At 38.3% G+C, this 23,445-nt stretch overlaps 5 protein-coding genes across 5 annotated transcripts; 2 read left to right on the top strand and 3 right to left on the bottom strand.

Moving 5' to 3' along the window:
- Nucleotides 1-399: 399 nt before the first annotated feature.
- LOC149725385 (tryptophan 2,3-dioxygenase-like) lies at nt 400-7,320 on the top strand. Its single transcript, XM_089892511.1, has 11 exons — nt 400-498; nt 759-870; nt 1,452-1,545; nt 2,101-2,234; nt 2,439-2,500; nt 3,072-3,147; nt 4,279-4,497; nt 4,762-4,905; nt 5,264-5,369; nt 5,628-5,718; nt 6,100-7,320. Exons 1-11 carry the CDS (start codon nt 461-463, stop codon nt 6,380-6,382), a joined length of 1,359 nt encoding a protein of 452 aa, XP_089748637.1. The 5' UTR covers nt 400-460; the 3' UTR covers nt 6,383-7,320.
- LOC149725384 (NADH dehydrogenase [ubiquinone] 1 alpha subcomplex subunit 2-like) lies at nt 7,072-8,672 on the bottom strand. Its single transcript, XM_089892563.1, has 3 exons — nt 8,532-8,672; nt 7,994-8,100; nt 7,072-7,216 (listed from the first exon to the last, which is right to left on the bottom strand). Exons 1-3 carry the CDS (start codon nt 8,621-8,623, stop codon nt 7,131-7,133), a joined length of 285 nt encoding a protein of 94 aa, XP_089748689.1. The 5' UTR covers nt 8,624-8,672; the 3' UTR covers nt 7,072-7,130.
- Nucleotides 8,640-10,394, bottom strand: LOC149725383 (DNA methyltransferase 1-associated protein 1-like). Its single transcript, XM_089892510.1, has one exon. It carries the CDS (start codon nt 10,390-10,392, stop codon nt 9,022-9,024), a length of 1,371 nt encoding a protein of 456 aa, XP_089748636.1. The 5' UTR covers nt 10,393-10,394; the 3' UTR covers nt 8,640-9,021.
- A 20-nt stretch (nt 10,395-10,414) lies between these two features.
- Nucleotides 10,415-12,958, bottom strand: LOC149725382 (mannose-6-phosphate isomerase-like). Its single transcript, XM_089892527.1, has one exon. The coding sequence runs from the start codon at nt 12,881-12,883 to the stop codon at nt 11,657-11,659; it is 1,227 nt and encodes a 408-aa protein (XP_089748653.1). The 5' UTR covers nt 12,884-12,958; the 3' UTR covers nt 10,415-11,656.
- A 520-nt stretch (nt 12,959-13,478) lies between these two features.
- On the top strand, nt 13,479-23,376 carry LOC149725381 (uncharacterized). The gene is made up of 7 exons (XM_089892496.1): nt 13,479-17,209; nt 18,261-18,436; nt 19,070-19,270; nt 20,192-20,262; nt 20,474-21,628; nt 22,147-22,240; nt 22,612-23,376. The coding sequence occupies exons 1-7, from the start codon at nt 17,081-17,083 to the stop codon at nt 22,799-22,801; spliced, it is 2,016 nt and encodes a 671-aa protein (XP_089748622.1). The 5' UTR covers nt 13,479-17,080; the 3' UTR covers nt 22,802-23,376.
- The last annotated feature ends 69 nt before the right edge of the window (nt 23,377-23,445 follow it).

Raw genomic sequence — 23,445 nt, 5'->3', positions numbered from 1 at the left:
CCAGACACCACATGCCATGCCCCTGACGCCTCCGGTCTTTACTTTTGGTGAACCGCGTGAGTATCAGTGACGTCACCAAATATTTTACGTCACAGCACATCGTGTGATACTCCACGTTTATAAGTGCTATGACAAGCAGTGCGGGTACGGTTTATTATAAACTGCTATCTGTGCGTGCGAAGTAGCAGCGGTTGCGACATAATGTGTATAAGAGAGTTTGTATTGAGTTGTGAACGCCAAGTTAGAAAGATCATACTGTGGGGTAAGATGGGTAGCGTAGGAGAATGGACCATCTTACCCCCAACTTGCTATATATAGTTAACATGCTTTGTGATATTAGTGTTAAAGTTAAACAGACAAAAGCCAATCAATCACAATATGAAGTATACTTTTATAACAGTGTGTTGTTAATCTCAGGGTGTGTAGAGTTTTGGGTTTTAAGTTGTAAGTTTGATATAAAATGGCATGTCCTTATCTATCTGGGAAGAAATCGAAAAGGTAACAAATATTGAGGCGACAATGTTCACAACATCCGGCGTGGTGGCATAGTGGTTAGCGCGCCTGCCTGTAACCATTAGGTAATGGGTTCAAGGCTCGTCGCTGCTACCATTGTGGGCGTATGTGTCCTTGGGCAAGACACTTAACGACAATTTCCCCAACTCCAACAGTTTTCCCCAACCCATATTACATTAGTACAGACGTTATTGCAATGTCCATGCAACGCACCATGGCCTATATATAACTCTCATTACACACAGGCGGCATTCAGAGCCCGTACTTTTCGACGAAGGCGACTTTAACCTTTCATCGCAGGAGGGCAAAAACAAAATAACCGCCCCCAGCCAGCTAACGTATAACTCCTACCTACAAGTGAGTATATGAAACAATAAAGTTGATGTAAACGTGCTTTTTAAATTAGGCTTAAAGAGCGTTGCCAATTGTTAAAACATATAGTAGGGTGGGGAAATATGGGACACTATTTCATTCTATTTTCTCGTCCCATTTGAAAGTAAACAAAAAAATTTAAGAATTATAAAACCGCATCTTCGCGACTCCCATAGACCGTTGTTAATTGTTTAAAACACGATCAGGATGTTTGGATATTATGTGCTAAAGGTGTCCCATTTCTCCCCACCCTACTATAATTAGAAAGTATGGATGTTATGCGCTGAAGGTATTAATGTAATACCCCCATCTACCTTAGCACAAAATATCTAAATATCCGGATCGTGTTTTAAACAATTAACAACGGTCTGTGGAAGTCGTGAGGATACGGTTTTATCATTGAATAATATCTTTGAAAATAAAATAAAAATGTGTCCCATCTTCCCCCACCTTTTTTATATAACTGGTGAAAGTCGAAGGCCCACAACATGGCCGCGGCCTTTACAATAGTTTCACCTCATGTTCACTGTTGATATTTTAACACACAAACGCTTTCAACGTCACAGCTTCCACGTCTTCTCTCATCCCAGTATTTGCAAAGTTCTGCTGGTGGGAAGATTCCTGTCCACGATGAACATCTGTTCATTGTAACACACCAAGGTTAGATAAGTGTTTAGTTTTATTAAGTTATAACATGGGTGTCAATCTATACATGTATGCTTGTTATAGTTCAACAGTGAACATGAGGTGTATGAATACACCATGTGTGTATGGTGTATAAGAAGACACCCATGTTATAACTCGACAGTGAGCATGAGGTGTATGAATACACCATGTGTGTCTGGTGTATAAGAAGACACCCATGTTATAACTCAACAGTGAGCATGAGGTGTATGAATACACCATGTGTGTCTGGTGTATAAGAAGACACCCATGTTATAACTCGACAGTGAGCATGAGGTGTATGAATACACCATGTGTGTCTGGTGTATAAGAAGACACCCATGTTATAACTGAAGAGTGAGCATGAGGTGTATGAATACACCATGTGTGTCTGGTGTATAAGAAGACACCCATGTTATAACTGAAGAGTGAGCATGAGGTGTATGACTACACCATGTGTGTCAAATACACCCATGTTATAAAAATACACCCATGTTATATCTGCACAATACATACGCATGCACACTGCGTATCAATATACATTTATTACAGCGATCGAATTATGGTTCAAACAAATTATTTACGAAGTTGATTCAATCCGGCAAATATTCGCTGATTCATATTTGGAGGAACGCAACATGTTGCTTGTTATCTCAAGAATATCAAGAGTGTCAGACATTCTGCAGGTAGCTACTATATTACTGTTGGAGAAGATGTGACACCTTCAGCACAGAATATCCAAATATCCTGATTGTTTGTAAGATTTGTGAGGATACGGTTTTATTTTCTGGATGTTGTGTTTTAATTACGAAATGAGACGAGAAAAAGAATGAAAAGGTGTCCCATCTTCCCTCACCCTACTGTATAAACATTTTTATAATATGTTTTAGATTCTGAGCGATCACTTTTTGGTCCTCGAGACGATGACGCCTCAAGATTTTCTCGATTTCAGGTGAATATTCTAACATTATATATGGGGTCTTATGGCAAGGAACGCCATGGGACCTTGAAGTTCGATGCTAAGTGCATACCGCATACAACCACATTGAATAATCAGATAACTAAATTAAAAATATAACTGGACTCCATGTCCAGTCTACAAATATTTAAAAACAAAAACAACTTTTGTTCGACGAAAAAGGATGACAACAAAACGCACAATGTTGGGTTAAACTCGGCAATAATGATCTTCCATTTGTGGGGTGTTTCCCAAATATTTTTTAGTAATTTTACAAAAAAAAAAAATAATATTCATTTCTGTTAAATCTAGGGCTGGATTTGTAAAACCAGAGCTTCCATAACTATAAGTTAATTCAGATAGCAAAGAACGCCGTTACAGTAAACTCCAAACATTTATTGAGCATCTGGAAGTCAACAAATATTCTACTGTTTGTGGTCTGTCCAGTGTACACCACATATGTCGGATTTTTAACGTTATATATACGTTTATATCAAACTATATATTACGCAAGTGTTAATATATATAGTAATGATAGCATTTTTAATAAAAGCAACTTTTACAGGCCATTCTTAATGAACGGATCCGGTTTCCAAAGTTTACAATTCCGGCTTATGGAAATAAAGCTAGGAATGCCAGAGGTATGACGTCATGATGACGTGTGTAAGAAGTGTGACGTGGCGATTACGATATTTTTACGATACGCGCTTAGTTTGTGCATTTACGCAAAAAAAAATAACCAACGAGCTGGTACATTGCATAGTATGGTGGGGGAGACGGGACATCTTTGGCACATAATATTCAAATATCCTGATCTTGTTTTAAACAATTTAAAACGGTTTATATGGGAGTCGTTAGGATACGGGTTTATACTTTGAATGATCTTCGTTTACTACCAAATTGGACTAGAAAATAGAATGATAAGGTGTACCATCTCCCTCACCCCACTATATGGTATTAAACCATCGCGTTTTTTCTAACTAGAATACTAGATCGAATTAGCCAATTATAATGTTAAGTTACAATATAGAGAAGGGGATGCTATTGGTTGATTTTGGGGGCGTGTTGTAATGACAAACAATGAGCACTATGCGGCCATAAACACACATATCACGTGAATGTAACTGCTGCTGTTGGTTTAGTCTGTAGACAACATGTTAAATATATTGACTCACTAAATACGGTGTACGGTCTACACATTCTATGAATGAGGTCATGGAGAGGTCCCTCAGCAAGGTATGCCATGGAACCTACGATTTTGGCCAGAGTTGGACTGTTAACCCAACATTTAATTGTAGATTTTATGAGAAATCCGATGGGGTGCATGAAACCAAAACTGCGTGTTAGAATTTCCATATTATCACATATTGAGGTGGCTGTACATGGTATCCGGCATACGAATTCGCATGCGAAGTCGTATGCAAACCCATTACCGAGTTCCGCAAGCGGCAGCGAAATCCGGACAAAACAGACAAAACGGACGAATTCCGGATACTGTGTACAGCTACCTTAAGTAGGATTCTAATTATGTAGGTTTGGGAAAGATGCGACACCTTTTCGTTCTATTTGGTAGTAAACAAAGAACATTCAAAGAATTATAAAACCGTAACCTCACGACTTCCATAGACCGTTGTTTATTGTTTAGAATACGATAAGGATATTTGGATATTAGGTACTAAAGGTGTCCCATCTTTCCCCGCAGTATTCTTTATAACGAAATAATCTTTAAGATCCTTAAGGCGAGAAATTTTTATTATTTTAATTCTGTGCAGGACCTGAGAGTGCAGTACAACAAGCAACATTATTTGGAAGTTTTCTTTGGCCACGAGAAAGAAACTTTAAAAACGGCGCTTGGGCAAGAAAGTCTATTTTCTTTGGTTAACGCTTGGTTGGAACGAACGCCCGGCTTGGAGGGAAATGGTTTTGATTTCTTTAACAAATTCAGATGTAGTGTACAAGCAATGCATGACGAGTTCGAGGCGTTTGGAGAAGTACGTTTGTTTGTATTGGAAATTTGCATGGGGGAAATATGGAAATATTAGGAATAAGATTTACACGACGACGGCGTGTTTTATATGATAAAGAGCCAATATAAGGCTTTGGCCGATTTCGCTAGTTCAGTTATCCAGATTCGTTTGCTAGTTGAAATTTAAACCGGAAGTTAAGCATAAATGAATGGCAACTTATGCGCTGCGGTAAGCCGCTTCTAGTCCAGATAAAAATATTCTTAGAACCACGTATTTCTAACGTTGTAGGAGATAGAAGACGAAGAAGAAAAGCAAGAACACCAGCTTGAACATTCAAGAGGGGTCGAAACATTTAATTCGATTTTCGACAAAAATAAACACGACGAATTGGTTGCTAGGGGCGACCGAAGATTTTCCCATAAAGCACTGCAGGTAAAATAAAGCGGAAATGTCGTAATTATTTAAATGCCACGAAATTCGGTTTTAAGATGTCAGTTTGAAATCTTTCACTACAAGTAACTTAACACAGTAATTGCTGCGTTACTACACGCATGAATCTCGGTCCTAACATTGCCCTTTACAAATTAATATCTTTAGGACAAAGTCATGCTAATACACATTACATTACGCAAGCTACTACCTTAGTTTAAAGTAAATATAGTCTATCTAACCGCTGTGGCGGGGCAATAACAGTCGTTATAACACGGGTGTTCTGTTCTCATGCACCTTGTGCCCGCATACGAGTTCATGTAACCTTGTGGTATAAAGTAACAACAACATACGTTAACAGGGCGCACTCATGATCTACTTGTACAGAGACGAGCCACGTTTCCATCTCCCGTTTCAGTTGCTGCAAGTACTAATGAATATCGACTCCCATCTCACAAAGTTTAGATGTAAATATACCAAGTTATTATGTACTAATAAAACCAACTATTTTAATATGGTTTTCCATGTCATGTTTGTGACTGTGGGCATGGTAGTGGCAACCATGGATATGACACTCAAATTTTCCACAAGGATATAAATGACCCAACCAATCAAAAGTCATGTCTGCTTATTCACACACTGCAATAGCTTCGGCAACTCGACTGTAGACATGGAAGTTGCAGCAGTAATACTCCCGATTAATAACCTCACTGATGAATTAACAGACAGCCATACTTGCATGGTGCAGAGAATGATTGGAAGAAAGTTTGGAACTGGAGGTTCATCTGGTTATCTATATCTGAGATCAACTTGCAGGTTGGAGTTGTATTGGTATGATTAGTACAACTGGTTAACATGACACTGCAAGTTCTGCAACCATTATGGGCGTGTGTCCTTGAGACACTTAGGAAGCAACCGCTCCAGCTCAGTGGTTACTATGGATTATCCAAAATGTCAGCCGCACATAAAAAGTCCCTTAAAAATATTCACTTTAAAGTAACATACTTGGTAACTCGTAAGCTGCCAAAAGGAGTAGGGAAGAGAACACCTGTGGTATAACGGCTGTCGTTGCCTCGCGATGCGAGGATAAACCTGTCACACGAGTCATAACTTGTATGCAGGCGCGAGGTGTATGAAACAGGGCCTGCCATGCGAGGATAAATAAATGAGCGATCATCATGTTTTCTTTCTCTTTAGTGACAGATACAAAATCTTCTTGGATTTGATGAACCTTTCATCCTTTCTTGTTCCAAGAGACAGAATCCCTCCTTTGAACCAGAAGACAAGACGCTCTCTCTCCATTCAAGATATCTATGCTCCGGAGGTTATGAGGAGAGTAGCTGAAGACCAAGAAACAGATTCAGGATTGACATCAAGCTTGTGCAAAACCATGAGAAGGATTTCCTTCAGTTCTCATGGAAGTATTGACGAAAAATTGGAGTCTTATAGAAAGTCAGGGAAACCAGAGAGTAGGGTGTGAATGTGGTTGTGTGAGGGTATGGGAGTGCTTATGCGCAAAGTGGGCAACTGAATATACTTTAGTGGATCTATTTTAACCAGTGGTTCATAACCATTTTTATAACACATAAACAACTGATAAATTTAAAAATGTTGGGTTATTATTTTTCACACATAAATATACAACTTTGTTGGGCCTGTGCCTTTAGCATTAAAGTTTAAGAAACAAACCCAGAACCGGTGGTTAAAATATAATGTACATGGTCATTGCCACAACCTTTTAACTGCCAGAGTAAATTTATGTAAGTTTGTTGTGCTTGATGTGGGTGTTGTTTACTGACTGAACAATGAGTTAGTTTGATGATATACTGTGTTGCTTTGCAATCATACAAACTGATTATGGTGTTTCAAGTACATGAGGTATATCTGTGCAATACAAGGGTATTTCAAATGGATTGTTTATACTAGAAATAATAACAGGAACAGGTTATAAAATTGAAAGTGCTATTCTATATGGGTAAAGCCCTACAGACCTACATGGAGGCATGCCATAGAACCTGGGATTAGGAATTAGGCCAGAGTTTGCCTATTAACATTACAAATGTACATTCTGTGCATTCTAAACATAACAACCAATGCAACAAAACTATTTTAAAGGATTGGGTGTCTAAGTCTAACTAACTATCACTCCTCCCCTGTAATTACCAAATCTTTGCTTCTATACTGTATTAAAGTTTATTATACGGAAACAAAAATGAAAATAATTTAAATCATGCGGTGTTTAATTGTTGAATTACAGAAATAACTTCATCGGCAGACTTGTTTGATACCCCAACACTTTTCTCAATCCCTTTCCCTACAAATATAAAACACAAGTTCAATCTACAACAAAACTACAATAAAAATCAAGTGTTGGTTTTAAGACGCAGCTACCACACTTTTAATAATTACGCAAGGGTATTATTATTATATAAAAAGAGCCAGCGGTTTACTATATACAACTAAGACAAGCAAGAAATAAAATCAATATAAACTCATAAAAAACTTCTGTTCTGTTCAAAACATGCACCAAACATGTTGTTTTAATTTTAGAGAAGCGTGGTTACTGTATGAGTTGTTATACTAATTCATACAAAAATTGTTTTTTATACCAATTGTTATACAAAAAAGTTTAATTCCTTAAAAAGTCAAAATAAAACATTTTAATCTCCAAAGTTAAATCATATTACTTTTGTTGTGTTAAATGAAACATAAACTAGAACTACTACTGTCTTAACACTGGAGAAACTGTTCTAACTTTTTGAACTTGGTTAAAAAGGAAATATCTTTTTCTCGTGATATGGCAAGGTGGTTGGGGCAACTGCCTCTAAACCAGAGGTAATGGGTTCAAGGCTCATCGATGCTACCATTGTGGGCGTATGTGTCCTTGGTCAAGACACCTAACAGCAACTGCTCCAAACCGTGGTCGCTAAGGTGTATGAAACGGAACACACGTGTTATAACGACTGACGTTTTATATCAGAGCACAAATCACATCAATGCAACACAATACCCGTACTATCAGAAAGTTTAACATTTTTTAGCAAACTAAAACTTACGAGTGGGATACAAACATAGAAACAATATAACTTACCATATCTTGCGTAAATCTTTGGTTCCACTTGACTGCACTCTCTTATCATGATAGGAAACTTGGGGTTTGCTGTTTTAACGCTCACATAATGTTGCTCCACAAAGTCTCTGGAGGAATAAAAGTTAATATCTCACAAAAAATATATCTCACAAATTACCAATGTTCAATTACTAAAGCAGGTTTGAATATACTGTTCAATTGGGCTTGGGTATTCAGTAGTTTAGGTTATAACAGCTTTTTTTATAAAATAATCTCCGAACCCATATTAACTAAATAAACTGCAAAACATAATTGAATCTCAAAATGTACAGTCCGTACCTACATAATGAAATGTGATACACTTACATTCTTCTATTTAAACTCTGATTAATTTTTGTTCAAAAATACTGTTGGTATTATACTTTGTGATACTGAGTGTCTTGGACTTGTTCAACCTCTGGACCTGCCCATATAACCCCTCCCAGGTACATACTACACAGTCCCAGGCACATACTACACAGTCACTGCATTACACTAGGGCTTAAGTGACCAGTCTTACCTGACACCTTGGCTTGATGGTGATTTCTGGCACAGATGAAGCCTCAGTTCACGCATGTGTTTCGATAAGTTAACAAGTTGTTTAGCTGCCATGGTTAATATTCTAATTTTAATTCTAGAAAAAAAGGAACATTATCTGTGATGTCATCAATGGTGCTTTGATGATGTCACCACTTCATTTTTTCACTTCTATTAAAATACCTAAAACTTTAAGTATTAGACCCCTAGTAAAAATTACATCATTACATGGGTGTTTTGGCAGCAGAAACAATTTGTGTAAATTGATGAAACATAAAAATAGCAGCTTTTAGGTGTTAACTTAATATTTCTATGGTAGTTTTATAACAATAAGTAAAGTATTTTGAATTTTGTGAAAAAAAAAGTTGAGTAAAATGTAGTTTTGGAAATAGTTTTTTTTTCGATCTAAACGTCTAATACATGTAGCCCGATACTATCGTGTCAAAGTATGATTGCCAAGATTGCACGAAAAGTTATACAAGTGATTTAGTTGTGGAGGGTGAAGGACATTCAACGTCAATTAATTGTTCCGAAGCTGAATCTATCTTTGGATTGTTTGCATCCGTGTCTGTTGTTACTTCTGTGGTTTGCTTCACATTTAAAACGCTTGAAATATTCGATAAAGTCCCAAGGTCTTGTATAGGGGGTAACAAGCCAGGTGCTAATGCGTCCCATCTATAACGTAGTGTCTGTAGTTCCATCTCGTAGTTAGCATACGCCACTTTAAGGTCGTATAAATACACCATTTCACTTCGCAACTTATTAAACAACTGCACCACAGCATCAGTTGGCATTGGCTGTTGTTCTACCTTTAATTCATTCAGCAATAACTCTAATGACTTGATTTTCTTCTGCCCGACTGCATTTGGTAGTTTCATGGCTTGCGAACGCAACATTACACCCGGACCTTTATAATCAGGGAACTTAATCCCGTAAGTCATCTCTGCTTTATCATCTCCAACATCCTTCTTCGATTGACCAATCGATAATTTCTTCTTCGTTGCTTTTCGTTCGACTCTTCTTGATGAATCGAACGCGATCAACTTTTGATGATCCTGAGACTTCTTTTCTCTTTCTCTCTTCCTCGCTTCGATTCTCTTCATCTCTTGGATCAACATCGCTTCCTCTTCAACCTCCTCTTGTGTCCTCGCAAACAACCGCATCAGTTGCTGCCGTCTCCTCCTTTCATGATCCGCATCAAACACGACCTCATCCACAACCTCACCTGGGTTGCTCCTCATCTTCTTCAAACTGTTACAGATAGTGTAATAACGATCCTTAATATCTTCCAAACTACGTGGACGTTCCTTTCCGAACCTCACATGATCAAACCGATCAAATATAACATGCCAACGAAGATCAAATCTTCGACAAAGATCGAAAAGATGATCCGTCTCTTCCTCTGACCAGTCATCCCTCGATAAATACTGATGATACTCCTGCTCTGAGTAAACTGGAACTTGGATGGTTTTATTAAACTTTGCGAACGAATAATCCTTTCCTTCATCCTCCACTCTCCTCCAGTGATGAAACACAGCCCCATCGGAGCGAGCAGGATTAGAAAAGGGCATCCACCTCCATGGTCGCACAACGCTACACCCTAGCTTGGCCTTCGCGGTGTTGTAACTTGGTTGAGTGTCAACGGGCAACAGCGGTGGCTTATCCATGTTGTCATGGTACAACAATGCATACAACTCCCTATGCATGCCTTCCGGCCTTTTAAACGCATTTTCTTTTTGTTTTACTTTCTTCTTCTGTGCAGCTTTTATGATGCTAGCTTTAGTGATTGATTTTGTTTCTTCCCCTTTTAGTTCCAATATATCACAGACATCAGATGTAGCCATGGTTTAATTAAACCTTAACCAACTGTAAATATAATTCATGATAAGCAACAAATATATAAAGCTTAAGAGTATCTTGGTTCGTGCACATTCTACTTTATATGGGTGAGGTTCTACAGCAAGGAAGAACAGAAACCTGGGATTTATGCCAGAGTTGGTCCATTACCCCAACATTGTATATGCACATTCTATTCTATATGGGTGAGGTCCTACAGTGAGGCATGCCATGGGACCTGGGGTTTAGACCAGAGTTGGCCATTACCCCAACATTGTATATGCACACTCTATTCTATATGGGTGAGGTCCTACAGTGGGCCTGCCATGGGACCTGGGATGTAGGCCAGAGTTGGCCCATTACCCCAACATTGTATATGCACATTCTATTCTATATGGGTGAGGTCCTACAGTGAGGCATGCCATGGGACCTGGGGTTTAGACCAGAGTTGGCCATTACCCCAACATTGTATATGCAGATTCTGTTGTATATGGGTGAGGTCCTACAGTGAGGCAATCCATGGCACCTGGAAGTTAGGTCAGAGTTGGCCCATTACCCTGGCGAGGCCACAGTTCGTCCAATATTATACATATTATGTTTTGAACTACGCAGAACACAGTAGCAGTTGTATGTAGTAATATAATGTTCTACAAGAATGTGTAATGAAATATAAAGAACAACATAAACACATTGTGCATAAGTGAAAGGGTAAGTTGTCATTATTGTTACTGCAGCAAAAGCACCAAAAATCATTAAGTTGAAAGCAGCTTATTATACACCCGAGCCAAATAGACCAGTAATACTTTGCACAGGCAAGTACAGCACTACAGCATATAATTTCACGTTAGCTCCAAGTTGATATGATATATATAATACAATCTAGTACGAAATAATACGATCATACAGAAACAAAGTAATCTAGTATTTTGCAATCTCATATAAATAAACAATTGGAAGTTTGAACTTAAATGAAACTGGGATTAAAACAGCACAATGTCATTTTTGTTTTGGTGTAAAAAAATGCACAGCAAGATCAGCAAGTTTTTGGCAATTAAATTTTAAATCTTTTTTTAAACTGATCCACTGTCATAAATAAACATAGATTTTATTGAAAAATAAAAACCAATTTCGTCCGCCATGCAAGGTTAACGTTAGCTTCAAAATCTGTGCTAATTTTTATTACCAGATCAGGTTTTTGGTGATTATAATATGTATGATATCACCAGCAGCAAAATATTTCAAATATCTGTTTAGGCAAAACTGTGACATTATTTATAGCAAACATAAGGCTCTATAAGCAACGAGTGGTTTCGTAACTTTAACTTCTAGCTTTGCATTTGAAGGTACAAACAAAATCACACCAGGTTTTACTGGATTTTGGCTTCCAACAATTTCTGCTTCACCAGAGATAAACAGAACAATACTCGCACTTTCATACGTAGGGAAATTGTAGTTTCCGCCCTGCACTTCAACTTTTATAACAGCAAAGTCATTAATGGGTGGATTGTACACAAGTTCACTTGTTTCAGGTGAAGCAGAGGGACAGAATATTCTCTCAGAAGCTGCTGTTGGTATGTACTCTAACATCTCACATAATGTACCAGCATCTACAAGCTTAGGTGTAAGTCCCGCTCGTACAACATTATCAGAGCACGCCATACATTCAATGCAGTCTCCGTATAAATAAGCATGAGGTACATTGGCACCAAGAAACAATGCTTCACCTGGTTTAAGGTTAATGTGGTTTAAGAAGTAAATCACAAAACAACCAACATCCCCAGGAAATTGGAAATACAACTTTAACAATAGTTCCCCATTAACGGCAGACAAGTCCCCACTTTCTGAAGACATTTCTTTTACTCGCGTAATCAATCCAGTAAGCTGTTTTTCACGAACTTCTTTTGAGCACAAAATCACGTTTGAAAAACATTCTTTTAACGCAGAACTGACGCAGTTTGATAATTTGGTTTCGCTTTTAAGCTTAGCTACTGCATTTTCACCAACAACAGTTGCTAATTCAGGTATTTTGTTAATATAATTAACAATTTCATTCAGTGGCCGAAATCCACACAAGGCTTCAAATGGAGTTAAAGCAATTGCCATTTCAGGTTTATGGTTTGGATCCTTATAAATATCAGGAAATTCCTTGTGCAGCTTTTGTGCTAAATCTTTATTAGGGTGTGCTTGTATAGATAAAGATTTGTTCACGCTTAGCACTTTAAATAAATACGGCAGAGATCCAAATTGTGAGTTTACTTTATCACCCAGCAGGGTGGGGTTTTCGTTTAGAAATTGCAGCAATGTTTGTTGCTTTCCCATCACATTGCTTGGTGCTTTAGGATGGGCACCCATCCACAGCTCAGCGTATGGTTCGTCTTGAATAATAAAGTTGGCATCACTTTGCGAGCATAGTTTCGCTACCATACTTTCGCCCCCAACTTTACCCCATAAATACTGTTGTACAGCCCCTTGTAGTTGAAACACATTTGATCCAGACATTATAAAGCGCAATTAACAAATATAAACAAAAACCTATAGAATTTCTGCAAAAAAATGACATATATATTCAGATTATATTTAACAGTCCGTATATTTCAAACACGCTGCACATAAAACTTTAAAAACTACACGTTTTCGATATGATGTTCCGGTACAGCCACAATTTTATTTTCGCTTAATCGTTAGTTACATAAAAGCTCTTTTGATATTTTTATACACGATTTACGGACGGTCTCAGGGCAAATCGAGGTTAAAGCGCGCCAAGTTATGCCAAACAACGCAGCATATCACTATATTAGCAACCTGCTTAATGGCTCGGCCATGCGCTTCATTTACAACTTTATTAAACAATGAATAGATTTTGAATCATAAACGAACACTTTTACCTTAAAATTTGACTGACAAAAATAAGAAAATGTTTTTGGATCGGGTACAGTTCTTTTTTCTGGAATTCTCTTTTTCCTTTTTTTACCCCTTTTAAAACGAGAGAACATTAATGTGCACGTAGTATTTCACAACTGCAGTATACTTGTCTTTTAACCTGAAAGCCATGTCAAAGAAAATAAAACTAAATTAAAAATTGGTTTTCATCTCTTTGGCTACGTCGTATCTTATAAAATAGCAGAACAGGAAGCGTGGTATTTTTAAACTGTGTGGCATTTAAATTAAACATACAACAATGGGTAGAAAACCTAGATAGCAGTTAGTTGATATTCTTTAATTGAAACAAAAAGCACCGCATCGACCGTTACGACATATGAGACTGTTACGAACCGTGGCAACATTCACGTAACAAACCTACAGCTGTAACGTAACTGAACCGACCGTAACGTAACCGCACCGAACGCAGTGTCATGACGCTGCTGACCCACCGTACAGACGTAAAACGTAATTATGACGTGGCCATCATCCGAATTAATTTGCTGGTGCATAGCCGACTCTATCGAAACTGCAACATGCTGTAAAGACCGCGCGTTTAAGACGCGACGTTTTAAAAAGAGTCGAAGCAATCAACCAAAAGCAGGAGGTTTCATTAACCGCTAAGTCAAGCAAAAGGTAAGATCATGGTAAACTAATCCTTTTTTTAACTAATCCTTTCTTGTCCGAGATTTCCCGTGTATAAAGCGCCACCATACGAGGAGAAAAATACTGTTACTTGTTGCAACAACAGTCGTTTTAATAAAATTTTTATTGCATGACTGATAATTTAGACAACCCGGGGTTCGGCCAACAATGTCCGTTAAGTGTCTAATTGCCCAAGGACACATACACCCACAATGGTAGCGGAGCATAGCTTCGAACCCAAGCGAATGCTTAACCACTAGCGTCAAAAAATAATGATATAACATTGTAACAGATAAGTAAAAATAGTAGCAACGATAGACGGTAAAGTTCAACAAAAGTGTAGCAGATACTTCGATTTTTTAAATTACAATTTTAATCGAACCACCTAATGTCGTCATATGAACACGTATGGATGACGTCACGAGGTGCAAAAATATCAATAAAAGAAGCGATCGCATTTGGGGGACGATTCTACCGTAATTGTAAATGGGAGAATCGTGTTGGATCGCCTCATGGGACAAGCAGCAACCATTTGTAAATTACCTGACCGTCGATCGCTTCTATCATTCTATTACTCGTTTAGCTGAGTATAAAGTGGATGCACATGGCGGTGGTTTATGTGGCGGAATGTAAAGGTAAAGAGTAAAGGAACTTAAGAACATAAGTGTTTTTCATCCTTTGAATATATAGTAGCGAAGACTATAGGTTATAATGAAAACAACGAAGAAAAGAGAGTTAGCAGCAAAATGACAGTCAAATATGTAACAATTAAAATCCACAGTTAAGCGTTGTTGTTAAATCTTAAACGGTATCTTGCAGCTAGAGAAGGGCATTTAACAAAATATTGAAATATAGTAGGTATAAGGGGAAGGTGAAAAACCTTTTGGTTGTAAACAAAGAACATTCAAAGAATTATAAAACCGTAACCTCACGACTTTCATAGACCGTTGTTAATTGTTTAGAATACGATAAGGATATTTGGATATTAGGTACTAAAGGTGTCCCATCTTATCCCACACTTATAATTTGTTACAGCGGGCCTATAATTAATTCGTGGAAAAGCTTGATGTTTGCCTGAACGATCTAAATCAATTAAGTATTCCCATTTTAATCGACCTAGGTCAGCATTGCACAGTTTGGCACTTAAGCTATTAAGCTGTAATTGTTTGTGGGATATTTGTCATTTTTTTATTGTATGGCTGACAGTTTCGACAACCCATTATTGGCCATTGGGTCGGAGCACTGACAGCTTCGAGCAACAAAATCCATATATGCTGGATTCATTCACGCTAACCCATTGCGCCACTTGGCGGGACAAATTATTGCAATATTCCTTTAATTAATACAACAAAATATTGATCGCCAAAGTAACGTGCACCATGTATATCCGGGCTACGCAGGACCTCACGCAATGGCTGATGACGGCATAAAATAAATTGATCGGGCTTTTCAAGCAATGCTATGAAACCTATATGCTCTAATTAACCAGTAGCCAGTATAGTACCGTGTGTTGATGCGAATGACTTGTTGGTCGATACATGCGACCGCATGCCAGTCAGTAATACCGGCGTTTAGTAAGGTTAAGGTTTATACGCATGTTACTATTACAGTTTACATTATACAACATAAAGTATATAAAGAGCATAACAGTGCGCGTGTAGTAATATAGATATAGTAGCAGGATATGCCTATATTTGCTACAACATTCGTAACAAACAGAATGAATGTGGTGGGAGACTGGAATAAACGAGACATTTTCATTCCCTTTTCTCGTTCCATTTGGTAGAAAACAAAGCTTATTTACAGAGTTGCATAACTGTAACCCAGCTAATGCACAAGAGCTTTGTTGTTTGTTTAAAACACGATTAGGAAATATAGGATTTAGGGCTAACGGTATCCATCTTACCCCACAGTATTATTTATATATAAAGAACGCAAGTAGCTTGCTTTATGCTCGTTTGACCGGAAAACAACAGCGTTATAACACATATACCACGGTGTCTATACACCTTTTTGAACCAGCATGATGCTTGTTACTGTGTCGGTGAATATTTTTTTACTGTGTCGGTGAATATTTTTTTATGTATTTTTTTATGTGGCTAATAATTAGGACAAGCCATTAATAGCCACTGGGTTGAAGGCTTGGAGCAAACCAGCTTATAGAATATTCCAGGTGTGCCTTTAGTTAGAATATTGATAATGTATAACTTGGCATCTGTTTTAGACTGCACATGTCATACCACGCGAAGATAAAGCGAATCTACATTTGACTGGACATTTGGTTTGAAGGCGGTTTAAAAAATAGTTCAGTTTCGGCAGATTCAGACGAGTTATGAACACCGTTTGTACATACTGGGAATATAAGGAGAACTTTATTTTGAGCACGGTAACTCATAAGTTGATGATGCATTTATTAGATAGAAAAATAATACATTTGAATATTAGAGGTTATTAATAAAAAGGTTTAAAGTTTTCTAAAAAGCTCGATAATTTTTTAAGTTAGTGGAACGGTGTCCTGTTAGTTGCGAGACAATTTAAACCCAGTTTGCAATAAATTGAATTGCTTTGTTATCTAAATAACTTATAGTTGTGGAAGCTTTAGTCTTACAAATCCAGCTCTATAAATTATACGGGCTATTAGGTTAGGGTTAGAGGTTTTACAATTGTCCGATTTTTAAATTTTCTTTTATATAGTACTGAGGGGTAAGACAGATATACCAAGTACATGCCATCTCATGTTTCCTAATTCTACTTTTAAGAATTACCAACGCATTTAGAAACATGACGATACGGTTAAATAATTCTGTAAATATTCTTTGTTTAATACCAAACGGGTCGAGAAAATAGAATGGAAAGTTGTCCCATTTTGCCCAAACCTAAAATATGTATTTATTTTCGTTTATTTTTAAAGATAGTAGAGTGGGGGAAGGCGGGACACCTTTGGCACAAAACATATCTAAATATCCTGATCGTGTTTTAAACAATTAACAACGGTCTATGAGAGTCGTACGGTTGTATGACATTTGAATGTTGTTTTTACTACCAAATAGGACGAGAAAATAGAATGAAAAGTTGTTCCATCTTTCCCCACCTCATTATATATTTTAAATTTCGCATAGCAGGATACACAGCATGTTCATTATGTTTTTTACTTATATGCTGTTGGTCGGGTTCGTGACAGCGCAAACATTGAACCTGTTATCTACATACGTGTTGGTGAGACACAAAAAGCTCAAGAGTGTTTCCAATTGCTACCAAATGGTAAGAGTTGCATTAATATTGCTATGATTGTGGGCATGCGTGAACCCTTTGGCAAGAAATGGCAATTGCTCCAATAACCCAGTGGTCACTAATGGGTTCTTTAAACTGTCGGTCATACACAGAACAACAATCACCCACAAAGTTACATACGTGGTACAACTTGTAAGTGGGCACAAGGTGTATGAAACAGAAAACCCGAGTTATAATGACTAATGTCATTGCCCACCCGTGTGAGGATAAATTTGTTGATTCCTTCGAACATGTTTTACATAAATTGTCAAATAAACCGCAAGCTTAGAAGCAATTGTATTGTATAACCCGAATAATCCTTGTATAAGCAAATTTATTATGTATTGATTTGCCGTCAATATTTAAATAGCCATCCCACATGACAACAGTAACGTTCAAATTACAAATTCTAAGAATATACCGGATATCGATAATATGCAATCAAGCGCATGGGTATAACAATATACCGTGGTTGGTGTATTTGTATACGATTTTCTCCGCAGCTGCGTGTGTAATAAACGCAACTTATTTATCCCCGAGTGGCGGGGCAACGACAGTCCTTATAACTCGTGTGTTCTGTTTCATACAACTTATGCTCGCTTACAAGTTACCACAAATGTAACTTTGTGGGTGATTGCATTGATTTTTTTTGTAAGGCTAACAATTTGGACAACCCCTTTATAGGAATTTACCCACATACAGAATAAAATGTAGTCGGGCGTTCCAGTTTGCCTTCTCTTGTTATAAACCATGATATCTAAACCTCTGTCGAATTCATGGGTTCAAAGCTCGTCACTGTCACCGCACTGTGGGCTTATATGTGTCTTTGAGCAAGACACTTAATGACAAATGCTTTAACCAGTGGTCACAAACATTTAAAAAAAAAACATTCAAAAAATAAATACCCACAAAGTTACATACGTGGTAACTCGTTAAATCTGGCACGAGGTGTATGAAACAGAACACCTGTATTAAAACGACTGTCGTTTTCCTGGCACACGAGGATAGAGTAAGTTGATCATTTTACATGATTTATACGCAGAGTCTCTCCGTATGCATGATGATATCTATGTTGCTTTCCGCATGGGTGCACCCGTTACGCATGACCGATAGGGACCTCTATGAAAGACACGTCATATTCCGAGCGATCCAGGATTGGGGTGAAAACTTCTTCATAGTTTGCGCAGTGCTTAATTTATCCGCACAGGACTTTGAAAGGTGACCACATTATTTGTAATGTAAACATCTAAACAATGTTACACCGTGGTTTGCTATACAGCATAATTATAACTTGGGTGTCTTTCTACACATACCTCTTGTCTACTTAAACACCAATTGATAACTTTCAACAGGTATAGTAGTATGGGGGAAATGGGACACCTTTAGCATAGAATTTCCAAATATCCTGATCGTGCTTCAAACAATGAACAACGGTCTATAATGGAAATCGTAATGATACGGTTTTATAATTATTGGAATTTTCTTCGTTTATTACAAAGTGGGACGATAAAATAGAATGATAAGGTGTCCCATCTTCTCCCACCCTACAAAATACACCTTATTTAACAATCTAAATATTGATCGTAAGTTGCTAGCCATACATTACAACAAAATGAACAAAATCCAAATAATAATCACACAAAAAGCGTAAGCTGGCACAAGGTGTATGAAACAGAACACCCAAGTTATAACGATTGGTGTTGCCCCGCCGCGTGAGGATAACTAAATTACATACGTGGTAATTTGTAAGCAGACACGAGGTGTTTCAAACAGAACACCCGTGTTATAACGACTGTCGTTGCCCCGCCAGGCGATGGTCACCAAGTTTCATATGTGTGTTAAACATCGCAGATACATTGGACTATGCCGACCACTCAAAGCAAAGACAGGAATCAGTTTAAACCGAACGCATAAGATTATATGTTTTCTATGGTTGGTATCAATTGTGACGTCAATACCTTCGTTCTTGTGCGGTTTCACTTCTGGCTCAGTAGGACCTAGTGGCTTGGGTGGGAATCGAATCCCGAACGTTCGACTTGTTTCCGCGCTAAGGTTGGTTGCGTGTATAATAATCCTTATGCAAGACGCTTAACTGTAATTGCTCTAACCCAGTGGTTACTATAGGCTGTCAAAATTGTCAGCCATACAGAAAACAATCACCACACAAGGTTACAGACGTGGTAATTTATAAACAGGCACGAGGTGTATGAAACAGAACACCCGTGTTATAACAACTGTCGTTGCCCCTCCATGCGAAGATAAATAAGTTACATACGTGGTAACTTATGTGGGGTAAGATGGATATCTTATGTTACATACGTGGTAACTTGTAAGCTGGCGCGTGGTGTCTAAAACAGAACACCTGTGTTATAACGGCTTCCGTTTTCCGGCAACGTGAGGATAAAGTAAGTTACATTCATTCATTTATCCATGAAAACCCACATATGTTAAATGATGGCAGCGTGGCGCAATAGTTAGCGCGCATGCCAAGAGCTTCGGGTTCGAAGTCTCTTTTTACTTTTATGGTATATGTATCATTTGGCAAAACACTTAAAACAGTAATAAGTCAGTCGACACACACACATGTGGTTTGACAGGGAGCATAAGGTATGCAGCGGGGTGGGGGAGATGGGACACCTTTAGCACATAATTTCCAAATATCCTGATCGTATTTTTAACAATTAACAACGGTCCATGGAAGTCGTTGGTATATAATTTAATAATTCTTTGAACATCCTTTGTTTGCTATTAAATGAGACGAAAATGGAACGAAAAGGTGTCCCATATTCCCCCACCTTTTATATATGTACACGCTGCAGCAACAAATCCTTATAATTGGAAACTTAACGATCGAAAAATAGATTGATTTAATTCATACACGCCAGATTACGACCATAAAGCACAATACACGTCAAACAAGCAATAATTGCACTATGACTGTTCAATTAATTATATGAAATGATTTTTGTACAGCCTTAACACTACAGACGATGTTGTAAGCAATCACAATGATACCAACAGCGAAGAGTATTGCCAGAACCAAGGTAGGAATAAATGGATGTTTTTTTAAAAGCGCTTTTATTATGTATTGATTTGCCGTCAATATTTAAATAGCCACCCCACATAACAGCAGTAACGTTCAAATTACAAATTCTAAGAATATACCGGATATCGATAATATGCAATCAAGCGCATGGTTATAACAATATACCGTGGTTGGTATTTATATACCATTTTCTCCGCCTTATATTTTAGACACCACCATGGCCAGCATTTGTCGACAAAGAGAAAACTTATCACCGGTGATTTGTTTCATTCTCTTATTCTGCCTCCCTTTGCTTTCAAACTTGTATCTCTTTGTCTCCATCATTCGGAGGTTGCGTAAAAGCGTTTGCTTTCAACCTGGTCATACCAGGAAGTCAAGCAAATTTTCCATATCGTCGGAAAAAGAAAGAAATCCACCACCCCAAGAACGCAGGCGCAGATTTGGCACCACGGTTCGTTACAACACAGTCCGCAAGCTGGAGGATGTACCAAGAATATCCGTGATTTCAGCAAGCGAAACAACGGGTGCTAACCCTGTCCCACAGAAGCACCTCGAGCCTAGCCCTGGTGTTTGTAGTGTAAGACACTCATTTGCGGGCTTAGAAATGAAACCAAGCACGCCATCAGAGGCCCACCCTTCGGCTTGTAGCGAGCTTAATATAGAGCTTGAAACTTCGGTGGGGTCATCTAGTTACAACAAACAGGAGGACACGAAATTGGGAGGGAGCGCCTCACTTTGCCATATTACTGGCACTAACAATAACATTAATGAATGCACGGCCGCTTGCTTAGGCGTTGTCGAGGAAAAGCCACAAAGTGCATCAGATAGTGCAATGTACGTAAGGGTGTCCACACCTAATAGAAATGTAAAGTATGGAAGAAAATCAAACGCCAGAACTCCCAGATATTCTAACGCGACATGTCGTACTTCTGCCGGGAAGAACACGCACTGCGACGTCAAGAATAGCCGCTGTGACGTCACACAGAGGATTCGTCGTATGACGGAAGTGACGTTGCCACCTTCGATGAAAATGCCAAGCAGTAGGTCTTATGTTTTCACAAGAAGTCAAAGCGAACAAAGAATTAGCGCTGGACGGTCGCTACGCAACTATTGTTACACCACAGTCTTCCCGGATACGTCATACGAGCTACGTCACTGCAGTTCCACCAATGTGAGCAACACTGGCCGAGCTTCGAAACATAAAAACGACCGAAAAATCTCAGCGGCTTCGGGCTACACAAACTCGGGGAAAAGTTACAAAAGTAACTTCAGCAAAAATGATTCGGATTCAATTTGTTCGGTTGGTTTGGAGATTGCACCAACTTGGTTGTGGAGAGTGAGAATGAGGGCAGTCAAAAACTTAGGTGGGTGAATGGATGAATGAATGAATGAATGTTAGGTGGGTGAATGGATGAATGAATGAATGAATGAATGAATGAATGAATGAATGAATGAATGAATGTTAGGTGGGTGAATGGATGAATGAATAAATGTAATGTAACTTATTTATCCTCGCATGGCAGGGCAACGACAGTCGTCATAACACGGGTGTTCTGTTTCATACACCTCGTCCTCGCTTACAACTTACCATGTGTGTAACTTATTTATTCTCGCATGGCGGGGCAACTACAGTCATTATAACACAGGTGTTCTGTTTCATACACCTTGAGTTACCACAAATGTAACCCCGCTTGGCGGGGCAACGACAGTCATTACAACACGGGTGTTCTGTTCCACACAACTCGTTAATAATGCCGCAATACCGGTTATCACGCATGTAACTTTGTGTTTTATTAGTCTCTCTATTCAGCAACGTTAAACGTTTACACATAATCTCACTACTGATATCACCGCACACTTAAAACTTTTTGTGCATTTCCAGCCATCGGTATCGCAGTTTACGTAATGCATTGGCTGCCAGTCCATATATTACGAATGAATTCAACCAAAAGTTTATCAAGTTCAGACCCGACATGGTACGTATATAAGGATTACCAATATTTTCTGAACGACAACTATAACACAAAGTCACAAACTACTAGTAAAACACATCCGTGGGATAATATACAAAGCATACCCTTGTACGAGAGCTTAGTAGAAGTAGGATATGGGGGAATATGGGACATATTTTTTTACAAAATTATATAACCGTATCCTCACCACTCTAAAATATCGTGGTTAATTGTTAAAACACGATTTGAAAGTATGGGATAATATGTGTAAACGATATCCATCTTATTCCGCAGTAGGCTACTATATTCGCGGCATTATATATAGACTACATGCCATATAGGCTATAATAACATCTAACTGAATACAACATTGCAACATTTTAATTACTTTACAGTACCTGTTGTCCCACGTCCTTCAGCGAGGTTTACCAAACTGTATTCGGCTTCTGGATGTGCGTGATTGCAGCTTCGACGCCTTTCCTACACTGTGTCTGCTCCAAGAAGTTTCGCTGCGTTTACATCACATTGCTACGAACTATAGCAAGCAAATGCAAGCCGAATCTCAAATGTCTCAGAATAAATTAAAGTTCTTGAGTCGAGTTAATCCTGATTCCTCGAACAGCGCCTCTTGTCGAATTGTTTTCTACAATCACAATTATTAGTTGAAAACCAGTCGTATGTTTGGGTGCTTGCGTCGCCTTACTATACGAGGCGGATTAACCTCATGAATGAATGTACCTATTAGTTCTCGAAAGGCAAAGCAAGGACAATCGTTATGACACGGGTGTTTTGTTTCATTCACCTCGTTTCAGGTACTTCACCTGATTGACTGACAATTTAGACAGCGTATTATTCATTGGGCAGTTACAGAAAAGCTCAAAGACACATACACTCACACCTACACAATGGTAGCAGTAGCGAGCCTCGAACACGCTACCCCCAAGTTACACTACAAGCCGTTTAACCACTGTGCTACGCCGCCGGACAGCTCAAAACCAGAGGCCCGACAGTGTGTATAGTATACCCAGTTACATTTCAATCTAAGACCTTATATTAAAGCTTATAGTCATTTGAAAAGTTGTTTTTTTGCAACATCCTTTGTTGCATGCTTTTTTCTTACGTTTTTTTTATTAAGAAAATACAACATGTGACACACAATAGCTTAAATACTTCATACTTAAGACATTTTAGGTTTGCATATGTTGTATTTGTCGTAAATAACGTGTATT

This window comes from Ciona robusta, chromosome 14 (assembly GCF_009617815.1).
Source record: "Ciona robusta chromosome 14, ASM961781v2".
Lineage (NCBI taxonomy): Eukaryota > Metazoa > Chordata > Ascidiacea > Phlebobranchia > Cionidae > Ciona > Ciona robusta.
The sequence above is the reverse complement of the archived record's forward strand: the minus strand, read 5'-3'. Positions and strand labels throughout refer to the sequence as shown.

What these genes read in the sequence shown, in the direction of transcription:
- LOC149725385 (XM_089892511.1), top strand. Translation starts at nt 461, where the DNA reads ATGGCATGTCCTTATCTATCTGGGAAGAAATCGAAAAG. An exon ending in CGTATAACTCCTACCTACAA is followed by an intron (nt 871 to 1,451) that starts GTGAGTATATGA and finishes TCAACGTCACAG; the next exon opens with CTTCCACGTCTTCTCTCATC. An exon ending in TTTCCCATAAAGCACTGCAG is followed by an intron (nt 4,906 to 5,263) that starts GTAAAATAAAGC and finishes ATACGTTAACAG; the next exon opens with GGCGCACTCATGATCTACTT.
- LOC149725384 (XM_089892563.1), bottom strand. Translation starts at nt 8,623, where the DNA reads ATGGCAGCTAAACAACTTGTTAACTTATCGAAACACATGCGTGAACTG. An exon ending in CCATCAAGCCAAGGTGTCAG is followed by an intron (nt 8,101 to 8,531) that starts GTAAGACTGGTC and finishes TTATTCCTCCAG; the next exon opens with AGACTTTGTGGAGCAACATT. An exon ending in AAAGATTTACGCAAGATATG is followed by an intron (nt 7,217 to 7,993) that starts GTAAGTTATATT and finishes TTATATTTGTAG; the next exon opens with GGAAAGGGATTGAGAAAAGT.
- LOC149725383 (XM_089892510.1), bottom strand. Translation starts at nt 10,392, where the DNA reads ATGGCTACATCTGATGTCTGTGATATATTGGAACTAAAAGGGGAAGAA.
- LOC149725382 (XM_089892527.1), bottom strand. Translation starts at nt 12,883, where the DNA reads ATGTCTGGATCAAATGTGTTTCAACTACAAGGGGCTGTACAACAGTAT.
- LOC149725381 (XM_089892496.1), top strand. Translation starts at nt 17,081, where the DNA reads ATGTTCATTATGTTTTTTACTTATATGCTGTTGGTCGGGTTCGTGACA. An exon ending in CGACTTGTTTCCGCGCTAAG is followed by an intron (nt 19,271 to 20,191) that starts GTTGGTTGCGTG and finishes ATTTTTGTACAG; the next exon opens with CCTTAACACTACAGACGATG. An exon ending in GAGGGCAGTCAAAAACTTAG is followed by an intron (nt 21,629 to 22,146) that starts GTGGGTGAATGG and finishes GTGCATTTCCAG; the next exon opens with CCATCGGTATCGCAGTTTAC.